This window comes from Salvia miltiorrhiza, chromosome 7 (genome assembly GCF_028751815.1).
Source record: "Salvia miltiorrhiza cultivar Shanhuang (shh) chromosome 7, IMPLAD_Smil_shh, whole genome shotgun sequence".
Lineage (NCBI taxonomy): Eukaryota > Viridiplantae > Streptophyta > Magnoliopsida > Lamiales > Lamiaceae > Salvia > Salvia miltiorrhiza.
Genome location: NC_080393.1, coordinates 116113 through 133860, shown reverse-complemented (window position 1 = coordinate 133860; position 17748 = coordinate 116113). Strand labels below are relative to the sequence as shown.

General features: G+C 35.2%; 5 protein-coding genes across 8 annotated transcripts; 4 read left to right on the top strand and 1 right to left on the bottom strand.

Moving 5' to 3' along the window:
- Positions 1-1870: 1870 nt before the first annotated feature.
- Positions 1871-3786, bottom strand: LOC130991220 (uncharacterized). Its single transcript, XM_057915325.1, has 5 exons — positions 3461-3786; positions 3220-3331; positions 2912-3004; positions 2561-2770; positions 1871-2140 (listed from the first exon to the last, which is right to left on the bottom strand). The coding sequence occupies exons 1-5, from the start codon at positions 3766-3768 to the stop codon at positions 1919-1921; spliced, it is 945 nt and encodes a 314-aa protein (XP_057771308.1). The 5' UTR covers positions 3769-3786; the 3' UTR covers positions 1871-1918.
- A 1387-nt stretch (positions 3787-5173) lies between these two features.
- On the top strand, positions 5174-7774 carry LOC130991219 (uncharacterized). 3 transcript variants are annotated; one of them, XM_057915323.1, is made up of 7 exons: positions 5174-5292; positions 5765-5866; positions 6017-6120; positions 6287-6346; positions 6634-6768; positions 7153-7212; positions 7336-7774. In XM_057915323.1, exons 3-7 carry the CDS (start codon positions 6021-6023, stop codon positions 7647-7649), a joined length of 669 nt encoding a protein of 222 aa, XP_057771306.1. In that variant the 5' UTR covers positions 5174-5292; positions 5765-5866; positions 6017-6020; the 3' UTR covers positions 7650-7774. The 3 variants fall into 3 exon arrangements, with proteins under 3 accessions (XP_057771306.1, XP_057771305.1, XP_057771307.1); XM_057915322.1 differs by having other exon boundaries at positions 5251-5355; XM_057915324.1 differs by lacking the exon at positions 5174-5292 and adding an exon at positions 5574-5586.
- Positions 7775-9205: 1431 nt separating this feature from the next.
- On the top strand, positions 9206-10897 carry LOC130991218 (probable serine/threonine-protein kinase PBL3). Its single transcript, XM_057915321.1, has 5 exons — positions 9206-9520; positions 9777-9912; positions 9998-10134; positions 10218-10317; positions 10414-10897. Exons 1-5 carry the CDS (start codon positions 9317-9319, stop codon positions 10713-10715), a joined length of 879 nt encoding a protein of 292 aa, XP_057771304.1. The 5' UTR covers positions 9206-9316; the 3' UTR covers positions 10716-10897.
- A 336-nt stretch (positions 10898-11233) lies between these two features.
- On the top strand, positions 11234-13572 carry LOC130991216 (receptor-like cytoplasmic kinase 176). Of its 2 annotated transcripts, XM_057915318.1 has the most exons (7): positions 11234-11540; positions 11691-11768; positions 12176-12450; positions 12538-12673; positions 12744-12880; positions 12962-13085; positions 13250-13572. In XM_057915318.1, the coding sequence occupies exons 1-7, from the start codon at positions 11354-11356 to the stop codon at positions 13549-13551; spliced, it is 1239 nt and encodes a 412-aa protein (XP_057771301.1). In that variant the 5' UTR covers positions 11234-11353; the 3' UTR covers positions 13552-13572. The 2 variants fall into 2 exon arrangements, with proteins under 2 accessions (XP_057771301.1, XP_057771302.1); XM_057915319.1 differs by lacking the exon at positions 11691-11768 and having other exon boundaries at positions 11262-11540.
- A 1054-nt stretch (positions 13573-14626) lies between these two features.
- On the top strand, positions 14627-17244 carry LOC130991217 (probable serine/threonine-protein kinase PBL9). Its single transcript, XM_057915320.1, has 6 exons — positions 14627-14903; positions 15549-15823; positions 15912-16047; positions 16119-16255; positions 16328-16451; positions 16655-17244. The coding sequence occupies exons 1-6, from the start codon at positions 14717-14719 to the stop codon at positions 16951-16953; spliced, it is 1158 nt and encodes a 385-aa protein (XP_057771303.1). The 5' UTR covers positions 14627-14716; the 3' UTR covers positions 16954-17244.
- Positions 17245-17748: the final 504 nt, after the last annotated feature.

Below are 17748 nucleotides of genomic sequence, written 5' to 3'. Positions count from 1 at the left end.
CTAAATTCTGGATGGTGTTTGATGTGCCATGTCGTCCCTGATCGACCTGAAATGGTTGATCTTGGATGCTGCCATTATGACCGAGTGGACCTGTTCGCCTTGCTCCATCTGGTTGTCCCGTTGGGTCACCTTCGTGTGGTCCCGTTGGCAAAACATGCCCCTGTGTGGTATCGGTCCGGCCTATCTGGGTAGGATGGTCCACTCCCCCAGTCGTCAGGTTGACTTGAGTGAGGGCTCCCATTAGGTTTGTCCCGGTTGCTCTGGTTGTCCCGGGTGTTTGATCCAAAATGTGGGTTTCACCTGCATTCACATGAAGATTGCCCGTGTTAGGATGAATAACCTCCGATCTATTGTTTCTTACCGAGGATGAAGGGTCATCTGGGTTGATCTCAGTTCCATTGGGTGTGAGCGGGATGTCCTCAATATCCATCATGGGGTTAATAGAAACCCGGAATCGATCAGGGTGTTGCGTTTGAATTGGCGGAGGCGTTTGGATCTGGGTGAGAGCGTTCAGTCGGGCTAGTAGCTCTTGGTTTTGTTTTTCCAACAACAACCGACTCTCCCTTTCCTGGGCCATCTGGTCCATCAGGGCATTGAGCTTGGCATCTATCTCCACTTGGGCCAACAACTCGGTTTGCGAGGGAGCATCGGTCATGTCGCGCGTGTCGTTTTGGGTACTCATGGTAGAACTCGGTGATTGTTCGTCGGGAATGCTTGATTGCTAGGGCCCCACGGTGGGCGCCAAATTGTTGGGGATGGATCCAACAATTACGGATAAGGACGTCGGGGTCGTCCGGTACGATGGGCACTAGCAACCTGAAACACGAACAACGTTAGAGCCCTCCTTGGAGCACCGGTGGGGGTGTCGATGGAAGGGCCTCCGACGCTCAAGTCAGTAAACAATATTAATAAAAATCGCAATTGAAAGTAAACGAAATAGTAAATCGGATCGATCTGGGCGACGGAGTTGAAGGCGATTGAGCAATGAGCGAGGGCCGTTGGGTCGTCTCGGTTGATCTGATCACCGGAAAACCTAAGGCTGAGAGCGTGGAGGCGGAATCGTGCGAGATGGGAGAGAAGAGCGAGAGAACGTGTTGGAGTGCGAATGATTGTGTCCCTAGAATGACCTAGTAAGTCATTATTTATACCGCGATGGCCTGACGGCTAGGGTTTTGCTGGCACGTCCCTTTAAACCCTGGTCGTTCCGATATTTTGGGGATCGTATCCCTGACCTCGTTCATTTCTTTCTCCCCAAGTCGCTGCCCTTCTAGGGTTTGGGTCGATGGGCCTTAATGACCTATAGTATGAGTTGAATTAATTGAAATTAATTAAGTTTTGGATTGGGCTCGACGTTTTGGGCCGCGAATATTTATTCGAATGGGCTATACGAAATTTGCCCACTACAATAACTAAGATATATATATACTATATAAAAATATCCGGCCTATTGAGTCTTCGACAAGGTTGCACAAGATAATGAAATCTAGCCCTAAAAAGGCCCAAATATGTTGCCTACTAAAAAAACAACATGCACTTGCTTGTTGAGGAACATCAATATTTATTTAAACCTAAAAAATGGAAACATCAATGTTTAAACCTAAATAACCATATATAAAATTGACACACGTTCTGATACATAAGGATGATATGTATCTACATTCACATGACGTGGGCAACGTACACATGGGATCCTTCTGTCCCACTATTTTGTGTGTATCACCTTGTACCATTCTTAATTTATTATAATTTTTAATTATATTTTCTTCAATTTTAATTTATAATAGGTTATCTCAATTTCACAAGTGTGCGCGCACGTGATATTTGAAATTTTTATTTTTATGAGACTTCACTGATCGTAGCATAGCTAGTGTCTTCTAATCAATTTCTTTTTCTATTTTAGATGACGATTTTGATGCAATTAGGTATGACCATGGCCATGGAGCTTCTTTCCATATGAAGCATCGATCAATCGTTTCTTCATGTGAAACAACGTTATTGGTTGTATTAATGTTGCCTCCAAATGCAGGGCACAATTGAATCTTCTTTTCATTTCGTTTATAAGATTCTTCTCTGTATGCTGGATTCTCTCTTTACTTGGATGTTCATGGAAATGAGCATTTTTCCACCAAAGCTTCATCCCCTTCACAAACACATCAAACAAAATATGAGTAAATATACTAAAAATAACCAAACAAAAATATGTCATTTATTTTGACCACTCCAAATTACGTATATTTCTATTATATTCGTCTTTTAAAAAAAAATTGTAGAAAATTATGTACGTAATTTATATGATATATTTAATTATATATTTATAATTTTAAATAAGAAATGACACGTACATACTTACAAGTACAACGTGTATATAAACTCCTTTATAATATTAGGGCTCGTTTGGTACGCGGTATGAGATAAGGTGTGATATGTTTGACTGTGATGTCTTTTACTATATGTCATACCGCATACCAGATGAACCCTATATTGTATAAAATATACATGCACAAATAAACATGCATTAATCAAATAAAACATACGTTTAACATTAATAATAATGACTTACAATCCAATAGGTAATAATTGAACCTCTATGGGGTTGCAACCAAAAGAATGCTTCAAGATCATCTGGCGTTGTAGACGAGATTTCCACTTTCTTGGCTTTCAAAGTCGCTATAAAATAATTATTGCCAAAATTTGGATGTTCAATTGAAATATATGCGTACAAATCCTCCCCTGGTTCACTCACTTTGAGCCTCCAATGGCCCAGCATATCCTTCAAAATTTAGACAAATATTTGTCATTAATTAATATTTAGATTGCATATTTCAATCTTATCGCGACCAAAAATAATATGGGCTACGAAACGTTCGTATAAACCAAGATTATTGGAGGAATAATGATGAAGAGTACTAACCGAGAAAGCGCTTATATATTGACATTTTGGGACTGAATCGGAGCTCGGATTGAACACAAATGTTATAGTTTCTCCCCATGGTGTATTAGTTCCCTAAAACAAATTAAAATCAAATTTGGCCATTAATGTTAGAAAATCTTATACGTTAACTACTAAAAACATCACGAACTTCGACGTAGTTTTGATTTTAGATATATTTTATAACATATTGAAAATCAAAATCGGGTCAAAGTTAGTGATTGTTTTAGTTATTAACTCAAAATTTACAGTAACTTGTTAATAAAATGTGAAAAAAAGTAATCACTTGCCTCAACAATACATTTCTTGAAAACTTTCTTGGAGTCTTCAATATCGTAGCAGTAGTAATAGCTCACCGGTGTGCTACGATATCCCAAACTTGGAAGTGTTGTCAGAAGAAATCTAGTAAAATGTTTCATAATCAATAAGTTAATGATTTATAGTAATTTGTTTTTTCCAAATATGTGTTACAACAAGAACTATATATACTTGCATAAGATGAAATTAAAAGTAGAAATTAAGAAGCATTACACGGGTCCATTTGTCTTAGCATTTCGACGAGCCTCGTCGGCGGAGAGGTACGTGGGCGGCGCGTAGGGCGCACGGTCGAGGTCGATGAGGGCAAAACGGGTGGTGAACCGGAAGGAGTTGCGGACCGGGTTGCGCCGCTCGTGATGGAGAGTGCCTTCATAGAGTGCGATGACATTTCCGACATTCTCCTCGGCGGCGCTCGAAGTGAAAAGGCGGCGGCTGAGGAGGCGGAAGCCGAGGAGGAGAGATAATATGGTGGTAGTGAATGTAGTGTAGATGAAGTAGCAAATGATAAACAACGGAATCATGTTGTTTAGGGAAGACTAGCTTGCTAGTGTAATATACATACAATGATCATATATACATGCAATGTATATTTATATATAGAGTGTTAATTTGGTTAACTAAATATTTTACGTATCAAATATAGGCTGGCTATATAGCTAACGTGGTAATATATATCTCGCACAGAATATTTTCCCCAATCATGAATAATATATATATTTTTTTTTCATCAAGCTCGTAATATATAAGAGGCCAATTTAATTAAATCTATACATGCATTTTACTTAGTAATAAATGTTTAATAAAAGATACGTGTCGTATCATATTTTGAATTAATTTAAACTCCGACCTATTATTATTTAGCTAGTGTGTTTAAGTTCATTTACACTCGTTATGAATTGGATTTTCAATTTCCATTACCTCATACTCCAAGCAATAACTAATTTGATCTAAACTATTTTAATAGTCTAGAAAGACAGTACCAAACTCGATTATATAATATTGCAAGCAACAATTATATAGATTATAGATCTAAACTATTTTAATAGTCTAGAAAGACACACCTGCATTAATTTGACATTAACACAGCCACCCATGGAAACCCTACATGCATAGCAAACGAGCCTTCTACTAATATACTGCTCTCTAAAATTATGGAGATTTTTCTACTAAAATATAAAATTAAGAGGACCTATTATATGGGCGACGTAAAATTAATAGGTGTAATGTGATTTACACTTTATAAAATAACAATCTCTTTAAATCCCATCATTCATTGAAGAGAACACTATAAATGACTTTACAAGGATTGCAAATAATACAAAGACAATTAATAAATCCGCAACTAAAATTAATGACCGATACTTCAAACAGCAATGCACCATTTTTTCAAAAGAAAAAAGAAAAATCGAAAACGAAAAATAAGAAAAGAAAAAAAAAATCATTCAAATCCTAATGCAGATATGTATAAATGACTTTACAAGATTGCAAATAATAACAGAATATTTACTAAATCCGCAACTAACCGATACTTCCAATCCAACTCAACAACATAGTTAACCATTTTTCTAAAAAAGAAAAAATCTGATATAACAAAGAAAATGAGAAATTACTTTGGGCCGGGCTGAATTGGTACGTGCGCCAGCCCAGCCCGATCGCCACCATAAACTCCAGTTATAATATAAGAGTAGCCAATAATTAAATGCCATAATCCATGCTTATTTATTTTAGATTATTTTATCAAGATACAAAATTTTATAAAAATAAACTATATATTCATTAAGTAGTTACAGGAGAGTAAAACTAGTTGTTTTTTAAATACGAAATTTCATATATTTAGACACTAAAAACATTATTAAGTTTTTTTCTGTATAAATAAATAAATAAATAATTGTTTCGATTGTAAAATTGTTAATGCAAGAGATATATCAACAATCCAAGAGATATACTGGGAGTTGAAGTGATAGCACAAAATCAGAGAGAAAAGATTTTTCTGTTGCCGTTTTAGCGTTTCTTTTTCAAGCCTCCTCTCAACAACTAAACCCTATGTATACAACACTTTCAAACTTGTCTTTCGATTAAATAAATGAAATTTTCTTCTCGCTTTTAAGGTTTTTTTTTATCGTGATCTTTATTATTATGGTGTGATTATAAATATTTGTTCATGAATTTGATATTGCTTTGTGAATTTTTGTTGCTTGTTATTTTCTTAAAAGAAATCAAAAACCATGTATGGAATGTGATTCTGCATTGAAATCTGAACAGTTTATTGAAGTAAGCTTATTAATTATTGTGAAACGTGTGCTATGAATTTTGTATGAAATGTTGGTCTCGCTTTTAAGGTTTTTTTATCGTGATCTTTATGATCATGGTGTGATTTTAAATATTTGTTCATGAATTTTTGTTGTTTTCATTTTCTTAAAAGAAATAAAAAAAACCATGTATGGATCGAATGTGCTTCTGCATTAGTGTTTTTTTGTATTTTCATAGTTGATATTGTATTTCTTGTTTTGGTGTCAGAAATCGTATACAATTCGAAGATCTAATATCGTCTTTGATTGTGAAATATGTGAAGATTTTTCAATTATTTGATCGGCAGAAGCCAAACAAATTTCGGTTGAGGTATCGAAGAGTTCATATCTAGCTGTCACAATAATTTGTATTTTTTTTCTATCCATTGACATATTATTTATTTTTTATGATAATTGGTTTTGGTTTATAATTTTGGATCCATCTTTTATTCAACCATTTTCCATGTTCTGATTTGAACAGCTAAATGAAGCCTTCTTTCAAAGAATCGGCTCGAGCTCGAGGCGAGATTGAAGTGTCTTCTTGTGCATCATATGCATCCGATTCCGAGATTGATGTTTGGGACTGTGAGTTTTGTTTTTGAGTAAATTTGCTTGATATAAAAGATGATCTTATAGATTTGTGTATGTAATTAATGGTCATAAATAATGGTATTGTGTATCTAATTAATTAATGTTCTAAATAAATAATGGTATCTCACACATGTTTATGACATGATTTTACATTTGACAGATCCTCACTTGTTAGGACAAGATCTACATGCTGAACTCATTAAACATGGGTTTCTTTCAGGTAAACTTGTTAAACTTAGTAATCTTTTTAATGTTTTTATCTATTTTTAGCTTCTCTTTGATTGTATTTGTAACTTTTCTTTTGTTGTGAAAAATACTACTGCTACTTACCAATCCACATTAGTTTCTAAAAAATGGCTAAAATAAACCACATTGCTATATACATTATTCTAACTTCAATGTCTTAGGAATATATGAAAATCTTTATACATTAATATGTATCAATAGAGTTTGATTCTAATTAATTTTCAATCTCAATACAATTTATAATGTCCGAATCTTCTACAGAAACAGAGGAAGTCGAAAGCTTTTCAGATGGAAAAGTGACTTCTCTTGATGAAAGCTTGTCAGAAGAAGGCGAAAGCTTGTCAGAGGAAGTCGAAAGCTCGTTAAAAGAAGAACTCAAATATTTAATGATAAATGGTAATTTAATTCCTCAAACTCGAAAACCTGATCTTTTGTTACTATATATATGCTCTAGTTAGTCTTGTTCCTCATTCTTCCATTCTAATGTAGCACTTGGCCTAAGAAATTCTCATTTAGACATCAAATACTTGTTTACACATTCTATTATGACATTTTTTTTGTAGTTTGGAAAGATTGATATTCTTGTAGATTGTGTTCAGTTATAAGTTCTCGATTTTTTCAATTGAATAGACTACCTTTGGCCTAAGTAGATTGAGTTCGGACATATTGATACAAGTAACTTTCTCAGTGTATATTTTCTTGATTTTCCTATATTAGTTTCTTATACTTTTTTAATATAGTTCTACTTTGACGATTCTTACATGAATTTACTTTTGACAGATTTCATGTTGCAAGCTAGACTTTTGGGTTTTCTTGAAGATGATTTTGGATTCTGTACAAGTAAGTATTCTTTGGTAGTGCCATAAATGATGCAATGTTTTGTTACCGACTATATATATGTCACATTCAATCCACTGAAAGTTCAAACATTTTTTTTTCCATATCTTTTCAATGGTCTTTCAGATTCAATTCAGGATTTGCCAGACCATAAAAGTAATTCTGAATCAAGTTCAATTTGTGATGCAAAAGCAAATCAACAAAAGCTAGAAGTTGAGTTGGATGAGGATTTGCCGGACTATAAAAGTAATTCTGAATCAAGTTCAATTTGTGATGTAAAAGCAAATCAACAAAGGCTAGAAGTTGAGTCAGACGAGGATATAGAAGTTGAATCGGATGAGCTAGAAGTTGAGCCAGATGAGGATATAGAAGTTGAGCCGGATGAGGATTGGGAGAAATTGAAGGAAGATTTTAGTGATGAAGATTGGTTGATTGTCTAAGAAAATCAGAATGGAAGAAGTTCCACTTCAATACTAATTTTGAAAAGTTGTTAGTCAATATTAGCTTCGAAAGTTGCCATAGTTTTGGAATGTTTTCATATACTTTAAAAAGCACAATTGGATTAGGTTTTCGAGGGGACATCGAAGCATGCAGATTTCAATTTTTAAGCATTCAAATATTCGAACCACTCATTAAGTATATTAATTCTAGGACTATTAATAGTTACTAATGCTATGCTCTTCATTATGTACAATACATTAATGTTTTCTTTAAACATTATTTATGTATTTCGATGGCTAAGAATATATATAGTATGTAGGTTGTAATTGTGTTTTTGGATTGTCAACAATATATAGCATAATATTATTAATCAATTTTGTAATTTGGTTAGTTACGTTTCCAGTCAAAAATTCCCGCATTACAAATTTGACTAGACTCGCCCTATATTCTTGCGTCATTTCATTCTTTTGATGCAGACCATAGTAAAAGCAAATTTGCAATTTTTTTTTACTACTATTAAAAATAAAATTGACGTTCATTGGGGGTCAATAAATCAAACAACGTTAAAAATTAGGTCATAATTAAACTGTAATTAGCACTTACAAGAATCAAGTGATTGCTAATGACAAAGTTCCATTTTAACGGAAGATTGTCAATTCTTCACTTATATATATATGGATTGAGTCACAAAATTAATTGGTGATTTCATGTAATGAGCATTTGAAGTCCATTAATACAGTTTGGTTTTTGCTTAGGTTTGAGGTTGAATCTTTTCAAAATAGTACACAATCAAAATATCTGTCACATTTATTGAATGGGAGAAATTGTATGGAGAACTTAGTGATGAAGATTTGTGTACACTCAAACATTAATAAGCATATACTTAATTATAAAAAAGTTTTAAACTCTTGTATATATTGAGATGATAGGTGGTGAGCGTACAAAGTTCACGTCTAAAGTGTGTGTGGTCCATATATATATTTAGCAGTTTATTGTTGGTGGAGTTTTGGAAAATTATATATTAGACGTAATAAGCACACATCTAACAGTTTATTGTTGGTGAAATTTTGGGAAGTTAATTATTGAACGTAATAAGGCGGAATCTTACTTGTAACTTATTTTGAAGTAGTGGATTATTTTCCTTGAACGAGGTCTCTCAATTATAGTGTGTTATACCTTCGAATTGGTGGCAAAGTTTTTATATATGGTGTTTTGTTGCTTTGGTTTATTTATATTTAGTGAATGTGTCTCACACGTTACACGCTTTATGGTACCTGTCTCACCATATTGTTACCTTCGACTGGTCACAAATTAAGTTTCTATATATGGTGTTTTGTTGCTTTGATTTATTTATATTTATGTGAATATTGTTTCTTTCACACGCCACACACACACTGTCTCACCATATTCGCCAACAAATTGGACAATTTTTCACATTCTATGTGTATAAGAGATTCCGTTTAAGAGGCACTCTATTGTGCATCAATCTTAATTAAATTCAAATTAAAGAAGCACAATTGATTAGGAAAAGTTCCCCACCATATTGTGATTTCATGTAATGAGCAATTTGAAGTCCATTCATACAGTTTGGAAGTTCAAATTATAAAGTTTTTCTGCCTCTATATTGATCACTTTTTTTCCCTTGTGAATTTGCTAAGGTTCTTCCATGATGGCCATAGAATATGAAGAGATAAGAAAAGCTACCAAAAACTTCCAATCCGACCGGTTGGTAGGGAGAGGAGGATCTAGTAGCATTTACAAGGGATGGATTGACGAGCACAATCTTACCGCGGTGAAGCCTGGATCTGGAATTGTTGTTGCTATCAAGAAGATGAATCTTGAAGGACATCAAGAACATAAGGAGTGGGTGGTGGGTGTTTTTTCTCCCGACTTTTGTACTCTATTATATTGTCATTATGTAGAAAAATGATACTATCCGCAGATGTTCTTCTCAGAGTAGCACAGTATGCTGATCAATATCTTCGGGATGTACAAAGTGGCAATTGAGACATCTAAAAACTGTCAGCATGCGAATTTAGCAGATAACTTTGGAGTTATCTTTACGCGATTTTTATAGATTTGTCATGTGAAATGTTTAACCAAGCATGCATATACTATTTTTGCAGGATGAAATAATTTATCTGAGCCAACTCCGTCACCCGAATTTGGTGAAGCTCATTGGATATGGCTGTAACACAGACAAGAGGATTGTGGTGTATGAGTTCATGCCCAAAGGAAGCTTGAACAATCACTTGTTCACAAGTATAATAAATATCATGTTAATTATCAACAAAAATATGCATTTTTGAATGTGGAATTTATAATCTTGACATTGTTTAATTGATAGGAGTGCATGAAGCCCTTCCTTGGGCAACAAGAACCAAAGTGGCTATAGGTGCTGCTACAGCTCTCGCCTTCTTGCACGGCTTGGAAACACCAGTCATACATGGAGCCATTAAAAGTAGTGATATTCTTTTGGATGCAGTAAGTTTTTTTGATTTTTTTTTTTTCAAACTCTGATCTTCTGTTAGATAAAATCAAAGCTCATGTCATGTGGTGTGTTGCAGGACTTCAACGCCAAGTTGTCGAACTTTGGCATTGTTAGATATAGTGGTAGGATTCAACAAGTCATAGTCCCATATATTGCTCCGGAGTGCTGGGCAACAGGTTCTTGCATACGAATTAGTTGAGCTATATGTAAACAATTCCTTTGGCTCGAGCTCTGCTCGTTTACAACTCTGGATCATCGTTGTTGATGAACAGGTTGCTCGACCACGAGATGTGACGTGTTCGGCTTTGGAGGGGTTCTGCTAGAGCTGATGTCGGGGCTTCCAGTAATTGATCGAATGCGGCCTGCTGAAAAGCGTGATCTGGTGAAGTGGGCAACACCTTATCTGAAAGACAAAAGGAGAGTGTGGAAGGTAGTGGATAGCAGATTAATGGGTGAATATCCTCAGGAAGAGGCATGCAAACTTGCCAACATAGTGCTGCAGTGTGTGAGTGAAGATCCAAGCTTAAGACCAGGGATGTCTGAGGTTGTAGCTGAACTACAAAAACTGCAATAATCAAGCATGTTTTGGATGCTTCTGGAAGGAATGTTTTCTGATTATATAAACAATATTTAATTTTCTTGTTACAGGATGTTGTGGCTTATATAAACATATGATTACTTTGTAGGTACATTTTGATGTTTTTGTAAAATAGTCTGAGGAAAATATATACTTGGAGGCAGTAGTGTATGAGGTTCCAATACTCAACTTGATTGCTTAGGTGGTGGTGGTTACTCCATGCAATTTTATTAAATCATGTGCCCAAAAGTTTTATCTCAAGATAGATTGGACAAAGGGAGTATATTGCTCATTGATATTTCTCGGTGAGAAACCAGAGTATGAATCTCCATTTTTTGTTTATAAATTTATAAACCATGTTAAATAATATATTAATGATTAAAATAATATAATAAGGGTTGAAGGTTACAGAAGAAAATTTAATAAAAATTCTAATGAAAAATATTAAGAGATGGAACTGTTTTTTATACCAATTTATAAAAAAAATGGGATATTTAGTAAGGACTTATAATTATGAGATCTAGGCGTCAACCCGTGGGCCATGAGAGAAGTTTGCATTTTCCAAAAATGAGAGGCTACTCAATTATTTTCCACTGAATTAAACTGCCTTTTTCTTTGATAGATGTTTTTACACAATGTCGAGAATCTATGATAGCTGGGAGAAGTTGGTGAGGGCAGTTCTGAGGAGAGAGGAAGACCGCCAAATTGCACTTCGTCCAAGCTTCAGCAGCTCAAGTTCAGCTGATGTCAGCTCACGTTCTAGTTTCGATTCAACTTTCTTTTTTGATCCTTTCTTCTTTGGAGATGTTCATGCGCCTTCTGGTATATTTAACTTATGTTGATGAAGCAATTTGGGGGTTTTTTTAATTTCTGTACAGTTTTAATTTGTGCTGTTTAAAATTTTAATTGGGCAAGTGCGCAAATAGTTCATCTCCTTGTAACCAAGTCTCTCTCTCTCTCTCTGTTTGGTAGGTGTTGATAAACAAATTGATCAAACTGGGTCCAGTATTTGGGATGTTGAATTTCAGCCCTTGAATGATATGATATCAGGTGATTATTATTTGATGAACAATTGAAGAAGGTTAGTTACCGTTTATAACTTTATAACGTCAACTTTAACGCCTATTACTAAAATGGCGTAGTTGAAGCAATTATGCAAATTTCAGACTGTTTTGAAAATACATTGACGTTAATGGAGATCATAAATCAAACAAACACTAAAATTCATGTCATAAACTGTAATTAGCCCTTACAATGTAGGAATCAAGTGATTGTCATTGGCATTGACAAAGTTCCATTTTTACAGAAGATTGTCAATTCTTCACTTATGTTACTCGTGCTATGGATTGAGTTACCAAATAAATTGGTGATTTCATGTAATGAGCAATTTGAAGTCCACTCATACAGTTTGGAAGTTCCTATATTGATCACTTGTTTTCCATTGTGAATTTGCTAAGCCTGTAGAATTTCGGGCGAGAAGCTTGATCCTGCACATCTTTCTAGTCAGGACACTTTCTTCTTCCGTAATGTGATGGCCATAGAATATGAAGAGATAAGAAAAGCTACCAAAAACTTTACAGCCGACCTGTTGGTGGGGGAAGGAGGATTTGGTAGCGTTTATAAGGGATGGATTGACGAGCACAATCTTACTGCGGTGAAGCCTGGATCTGGAATTGCTGTTGCTATCAAGAAGATGAATCATCAAGGATTGCAAGGACATAAGGAGTGGGTGGTGGGTGTTTATTCCCCCGACTTATCTTTAGTGCTTAGTTCTGCAGTGAAATGTTTAACCAGGCATATACTAATACTACTTTTGCAGGATGAAATACATTATTTGAGCCAACTCCATCACCCGAATTTGGTGAAGCTTATTGGATATAGCTGTAACAAAGACGAGAGGATTGTGGTGTATGAGTTCATGCCCAAAGGAAGCTTGAACAATCACTTGTTCACAAGTAAATATCATGTTATCAACAAAATATGCAATTTGAATGTGAAATTTATAAAAGTAATACTGTTTGATAGGAGGGCATCTATTCCTTCCTTGGGCAACAAGAACCAAAGTGGCTATAGGTGCTGCCAGAGCTCTTGCCTTCTTGCACAACTTGGAAATACCAGTCATCCATCGAGGCATTAACAGTCGTGATTTTCTTTTGGATGGCGTAAGTTTGCCAATTTTTTTGACTTGCTCCTCTCTTAGATAAAATCAAAACTCATGTCATGTGCTGTTCCGAGGATTGCAGGACTTCAACACCAAGTTGTCGGACTTTGGCCTTGCAAGAGATGGTCCTACTGGTGATAGGACTCATGTATCAACTCGAGTCATGGGTACATATGGATATGCTGCTCCAGAGTACATGGCAACAGGTTCTTGCATCTCAAATTCTTGTCCAATTAGGAATTAATTGAGAAGCATGTTTAGAGTTTTTCCTTTGGCTCGAGCTTAATTCAAGCTTTTGTAGTATGAACTTAGCTCAAGTCCATTAGCTTTGCTCATTTACAACTCTCGGATCACCGTTGTTTATGAACAGGTCACTTGACTACGAGATGTGATGTGTTCGGCTTTGGAGTCGTTCTGCTCGAACTAATGTCAGGGCTTCGAGTTATTGACAGAATGCGGGCTGCTGGAAAGCATAATCTGATGGATTGGGCAAAACCTTATCTAAAAGACAAAAGGAGAGTGTCGAAGATAGTGGATAGCAGATTAATGGGTAAATATCCTCCCAAAGAGGCACGCAAAGTTGCCAAAATAGTGCTGCAGTGTGTGAGTGAAGATCCAAGCTTAAGACCGAGGATGTCTGAGGTTGTAGCTGAACTAGAAAAACTGTACTAACCAAGCATGTTTTGGAATTGGTTGTTATATAAACAATACTCCCTCCGTCCATGAAAGAACTTCCTAGGAGGGAGTGGCACGGGATTTAAGAAAAAATATTGTTGAGTGTATTGAGAGTGGATAAAAAGGTAGTTGAGTGTATTGGGAGTGGTGAAAATGTGTTATAATTAATATTGAGAGTTGTGAAAAGTGAAAAGTAAGAGGAATATAAGTGGTGGGGTATAGTCCAAAAATAGGTAGGAAGTTCTTTTGTGGACGTCCCAAAAAGGAAAGATAGGAAGTTATTTCGTGGACGGAGGGAGTATTTAATTAGGCACATTTTGATGTTTTTGTAAAAAAGTCTGAGGAAATATTTGGAGGCAGTAGTGTATGAGTTTCCAATACTCAACTTGATTGCTTAGGTGGTGGTGGTGGTTACTCCATGCAACCACCAAGATTCAAGATTCAGACCAAGGATGTTTGCACTTGAAAAATTGTTATAATTAACCAACCATGTATGAAGGGAAAAATGTTAAAAAAAACATAAAAAATAAAATAAAAATGATAATGAAATATGAATGGGACATACATACATGATACATAATATCGATTTAAACAATAAGCATATACTCCCTCTATCCCACCTATCTTGAGATAATTTCCATTTTGAGTGTCCCACCTATCTTGAGACATTTTATTATTTGATAAAAGTTGTACTCTTTATTCACCTTCTCATTTTTTTCCACATACAACACTTAACACATTAAATACAAGTTTATTAAATCATGTGTCCAAAAGTTTTATCTCAAGATAGATTGGACGAAGGGAGTACATAGCTCCTTGATATTTCTCGGTGAGAAACTAGAGTATGAATCTCCATTTTTGATTTATAAATTTATAAACCATGTTAAATAATATATTAATGATTAAAATAATATAATAAGGGTTGAAGGTTACAGAAGAAAATTTAATAAAAATTCTAATGAAAAAATATTAAGAGAAGGAACTGTTTTTTATACCAATTTATAAAAACAAAATGGGATATTTAGTAAGGACTTATAATTATGAGATCTAGGCGTCAACCCGTGGGCCATGAGAGAAGTTTGCATTTTCCAAAAATGAGAGGCTACTCAATTATTTTCCACTGAATTAAACTACCTTTTTCTTTGATAGATATTTTTACACAATGTCGAGAATCTATGATAGCTGGGAGAAGTTGGTGAGGGCAGTTTTGAGGAGAGAGGAAGACCGCCAAATTGCACTTCGTCCAAGCTTCAGCAGCTCAAGTTCAGCTGGTGTCAGCTCATGTTCTAGTTTCGATTCGACTTTCTTTTTTAATCCTTCCTTCTTCGGAGATGTTCATGCGCCTTCTGGTATATTATCATTATTATTATTTTGTCGTTAAACTTTTTCTTTGGGGGATTAACTTTTAAATGTCAGAAATGTTGATGAAACAATTTGGGGGTTTTTTAATTTCTGTAAAGTTTTAATTTTTGCTGTTTAAAGTTTTAACTTGGCAAGTAGGCAAAAGTTTTAATCCCCTTGAGACCAAGTCTCTCTCTCTCTCTCTCTCTCTGTTTGTAATTGGGATGTTGAATTTCAGCCCTGGAATGATATGATATCAGGTGATTATTACTTTGTTAATCCCATCCATAATTTGATGAACAATTTTAAGAAGTTTAGTTACCGTTTATAACGTCAACTTTAACGTTTGTTTGATTTATTACTAAAATAGCGTAGTTGAAGCAATTTTGCAAATTTCAGACTGTTAATTGAGATAATAAATCAAACAAACACCAAAATTCAGGTCATAAACTGAAATTAGCCCTTACAATGTAGGAATCCAGACAAAGTTCCCTTTTTACAGAAGATTGTCAATTCTTCACTTATATTTGAGTCACCAAATAAATTTGTCGTTTCATGTAATGAGCAATTTGAAGTTCATTCATACAGTTTGGAAGTTCAAAGTTTGTCTGCCTCTATATTGATCACTTTTTTTCCATTGTGAATTTGCTAAGCCTGTAGAATTTCGGGCGAGAAGCTTGATCCTGCAGATCTTTCTAGTCAGGACACTTTCTTCTTCCGCAATGTGAGGGCCATAGAATATGAAGAGATAAGAAAAGCTACCAAAAACTTTAGAGCCGACCTGTTGGTGGGGCAAGGAGGATTTGGTTGCGTTTATAAGGGATGGATTGACGAGCACAATCTTACTGCGGTGAAGCCTGGATCTGGAATTGCTGTTGCTATCAAGAAGATGAATCATCAAGAATTGCAAGGACATAAGGAGTGGGTGGTGGGTGTTTATTCCCCCCGACTTATCTTTAGTGCTTAGTTCTGCAGTGAAATGTTTAACCAGACATATACTAATACTACTTTTGCAGGATGAAATACATTATTTGAGCCAACTCCATCACCCGAATTTGGTGAAGCTTATTGGATATAGCTGTAACATAGACGAGAGGATTGTGGTGTATGAGTTCATGCCCAAAGGAAGCTTGGACAATCACTTGTTCACAAGTAAATATCATGTTATCAACAAAATATGCAATTTGAATGTGGAATTTATAAAAGTAATACTGTTTTGATAGGAGGGTATCTATTCCTTCCTTGGGCAACAAGAACCAAAGTGGCTATAGGTGCTGCCAGAGCTCTCGCCTTCTTGCACGACTTGGAAATACCAGTCATCCATCGAGGCACTAAAAGTGGTGATATTCTTTTGGATGGTGTAAGCTTGCCAATTTTTTTGACTTGCTCCTCTCTTTGACAAAATCAAAACTCATGTCATGTGGTATTGCAGGACTTCAACGCCAAGTTGTCGGACTTTGGCATTGCAAGAGATGGTCCTACTGGTGATAGGACTCATGTATCAACTCGAGTCGTGGGTACATATGGATATGCTGCTCCAGAGTACATAGCAACAGGTTCTTGCATCTCAAATTCTTGTCCAATTACGAATTAATTGAGAAGCATACTTAGAGCTATAAACAAGCTGAGCCTATGTTTTTCCTTTGGCTCGAGTTTAATTCAAGCTTTTGTAGTATGAACTTAGCTCGAGTCCATTAGCTTTTGCTCATTTACAACTCTAAACCTAGTTACTGGTCGGATCACCGTTGTTTATGAATAGGTCACTTGACTACAAGATGTGATGTGTTCGGCTTTGGAGTCATTCTGCTCGAACTAATCTCAGGGCTTCGAGTGGTTGACCGAAATCGGCCTCGGGGAATGTATAATCTGATCGATTGGGCAAGATCTTATCTGAAAGACAAAAAGTGTGTGTCGAAGATAGTGGATGGCAGATTAATGGGTGAATATCCTTACAAAGAGGCATGCAAAGTTGCCAAGATAGTTCGGCAGTGTGTGAGTGAAGATCCAAGACTGAGACCAAGGATGTCTGAGGTTGTAGCTGAACTAGAAAAACTGTAATGATCAAGCATGTTTTGGATGCTTCTGGAGGAAAGCTGTCTGGAGAAAAGTTTATGCGCACCTCAATTCATAATTGGCTTCCTCGTCCAACCATTAAGTTGGAAGTTCGAGTGATCACAAGGAAAATGGAGAACTATTCATGTTTTTTCAAAGAAAAATACTTCTTTATAGTGTAGTTAGTGGCATGATCGTACATTTGTATTGGATTAAGTAATAAATGTATATGTAAAAACAAGACAAATATTGTCATAATTTTAAAGAATTTTAAATACAAAATAATTTTATTTTATACTCTCTCCGTTGTTGTGGTTTGATTGTGAGAGTATATAAAAATAAATGATTGTGATTAAAAAGAAAAAAGGGAAGTTATGTTTGAAAATAAAAGTGATATTTTTTTATGGAAGAGATAAAAATAGAAAATGTGATATGAGTATCAAAGATAAAGATTCTAATAGATAAATATAATACTTCATTCGTTGCGCGAAGTTTGATTACTTTCTTTTTGGCACGAGTTTTAAGAAGGCGTATAAGTGTGATAGGTGAAAAAAATGAAAATAAAGATGAAGAAAAATACTCCCTCCGTCCCACTGTAAGTGAGACCTTTTTTTTTGGCACCGGAATTAAGAAAAGTGTATTTTGTGTGTAATTGAAAAAGTGAAAAGGTGTTTAAAGGGAAAAACTTTTACCTAAAAATGAAAGAGTCTCACTTATAATGGGACGCTCAAAATAGAAAGAGTTTCAGATACAATGGGACGGAGGGAATAATCAAATTATATGGAATCATTCGAAAATAAA

Excerpts from the sequence above, each read along its gene's own strand:
- LOC130991220 (XM_057915325.1), bottom strand. The coding sequence starts at position 3,768 with ATGATTCCGTTGTTTATCATTTGCTACTTCATCTACACTACATTCACT. Across the intron at positions 3,332-3,460 it reads GCTAAGACAAATGGACCCGT|ATTTCTTCTGACAACACTTC; the intron begins GTAATGCTTCTT and ends ACATTTTACTAG. Across the intron at positions 2,771-2,911 it reads AATATATAAGCGCTTTCTCG|GATATGCTGGGCCATTGGAG; the intron begins GTTAGTACTCTT and ends TAAATTTTGAAG.
- LOC130991219 (XM_057915323.1), top strand. The coding sequence starts at position 6,021 with ATGAAGCCTTCTTTCAAAGAATCGGCTCGAGCTCGAGGCGAGATTGAA. Across the intron at positions 6,121-6,286 it reads CGAGATTGATGTTTGGGACT|ATCCTCACTTGTTAGGACAA; the intron begins GTGAGTTTTGTT and ends TACATTTGACAG. Across the intron at positions 6,769-7,152 it reads CAAATATTTAATGATAAATG|ATTTCATGTTGCAAGCTAGA; the intron begins GTAATTTAATTC and ends TACTTTTGACAG.
- LOC130991218 (XM_057915321.1), top strand. The coding sequence starts at position 9,317 with ATGATGGCCATAGAATATGAAGAGATAAGAAAAGCTACCAAAAACTTC. Across the intron at positions 9,913-9,997 it reads GAACAATCACTTGTTCACAA|GAGTGCATGAAGCCCTTCCT; the intron begins GTATAATAAATA and ends TTTAATTGATAG. Across the intron at positions 10,135-10,217 it reads GTGATATTCTTTTGGATGCA|GACTTCAACGCCAAGTTGTC; the intron begins GTAAGTTTTTTT and ends GGTGTGTTGCAG.
- LOC130991216 (XM_057915318.1), top strand. The coding sequence starts at position 11,354 with ATGTCGAGAATCTATGATAGCTGGGAGAAGTTGGTGAGGGCAGTTCTG. Across the intron at positions 11,541-11,690 it reads AGATGTTCATGCGCCTTCTG|GTGTTGATAAACAAATTGAT; the intron begins GTATATTTAACT and ends TCTGTTTGGTAG. Across the intron at positions 12,674-12,743 it reads GAACAATCACTTGTTCACAA|GAGGGCATCTATTCCTTCCT; the intron begins GTAAATATCATG and ends ACTGTTTGATAG.
- LOC130991217 (XM_057915320.1), top strand. The coding sequence starts at position 14,717 with ATGTCGAGAATCTATGATAGCTGGGAGAAGTTGGTGAGGGCAGTTTTG. Across the intron at positions 15,824-15,911 it reads AAGGACATAAGGAGTGGGTG|GATGAAATACATTATTTGAG; the intron begins GTGGGTGTTTAT and ends CTACTTTTGCAG. Across the intron at positions 16,452-16,654 it reads TCCAGAGTACATAGCAACAG|GTCACTTGACTACAAGATGT; the intron begins GTTCTTGCATCT and ends GTTTATGAATAG.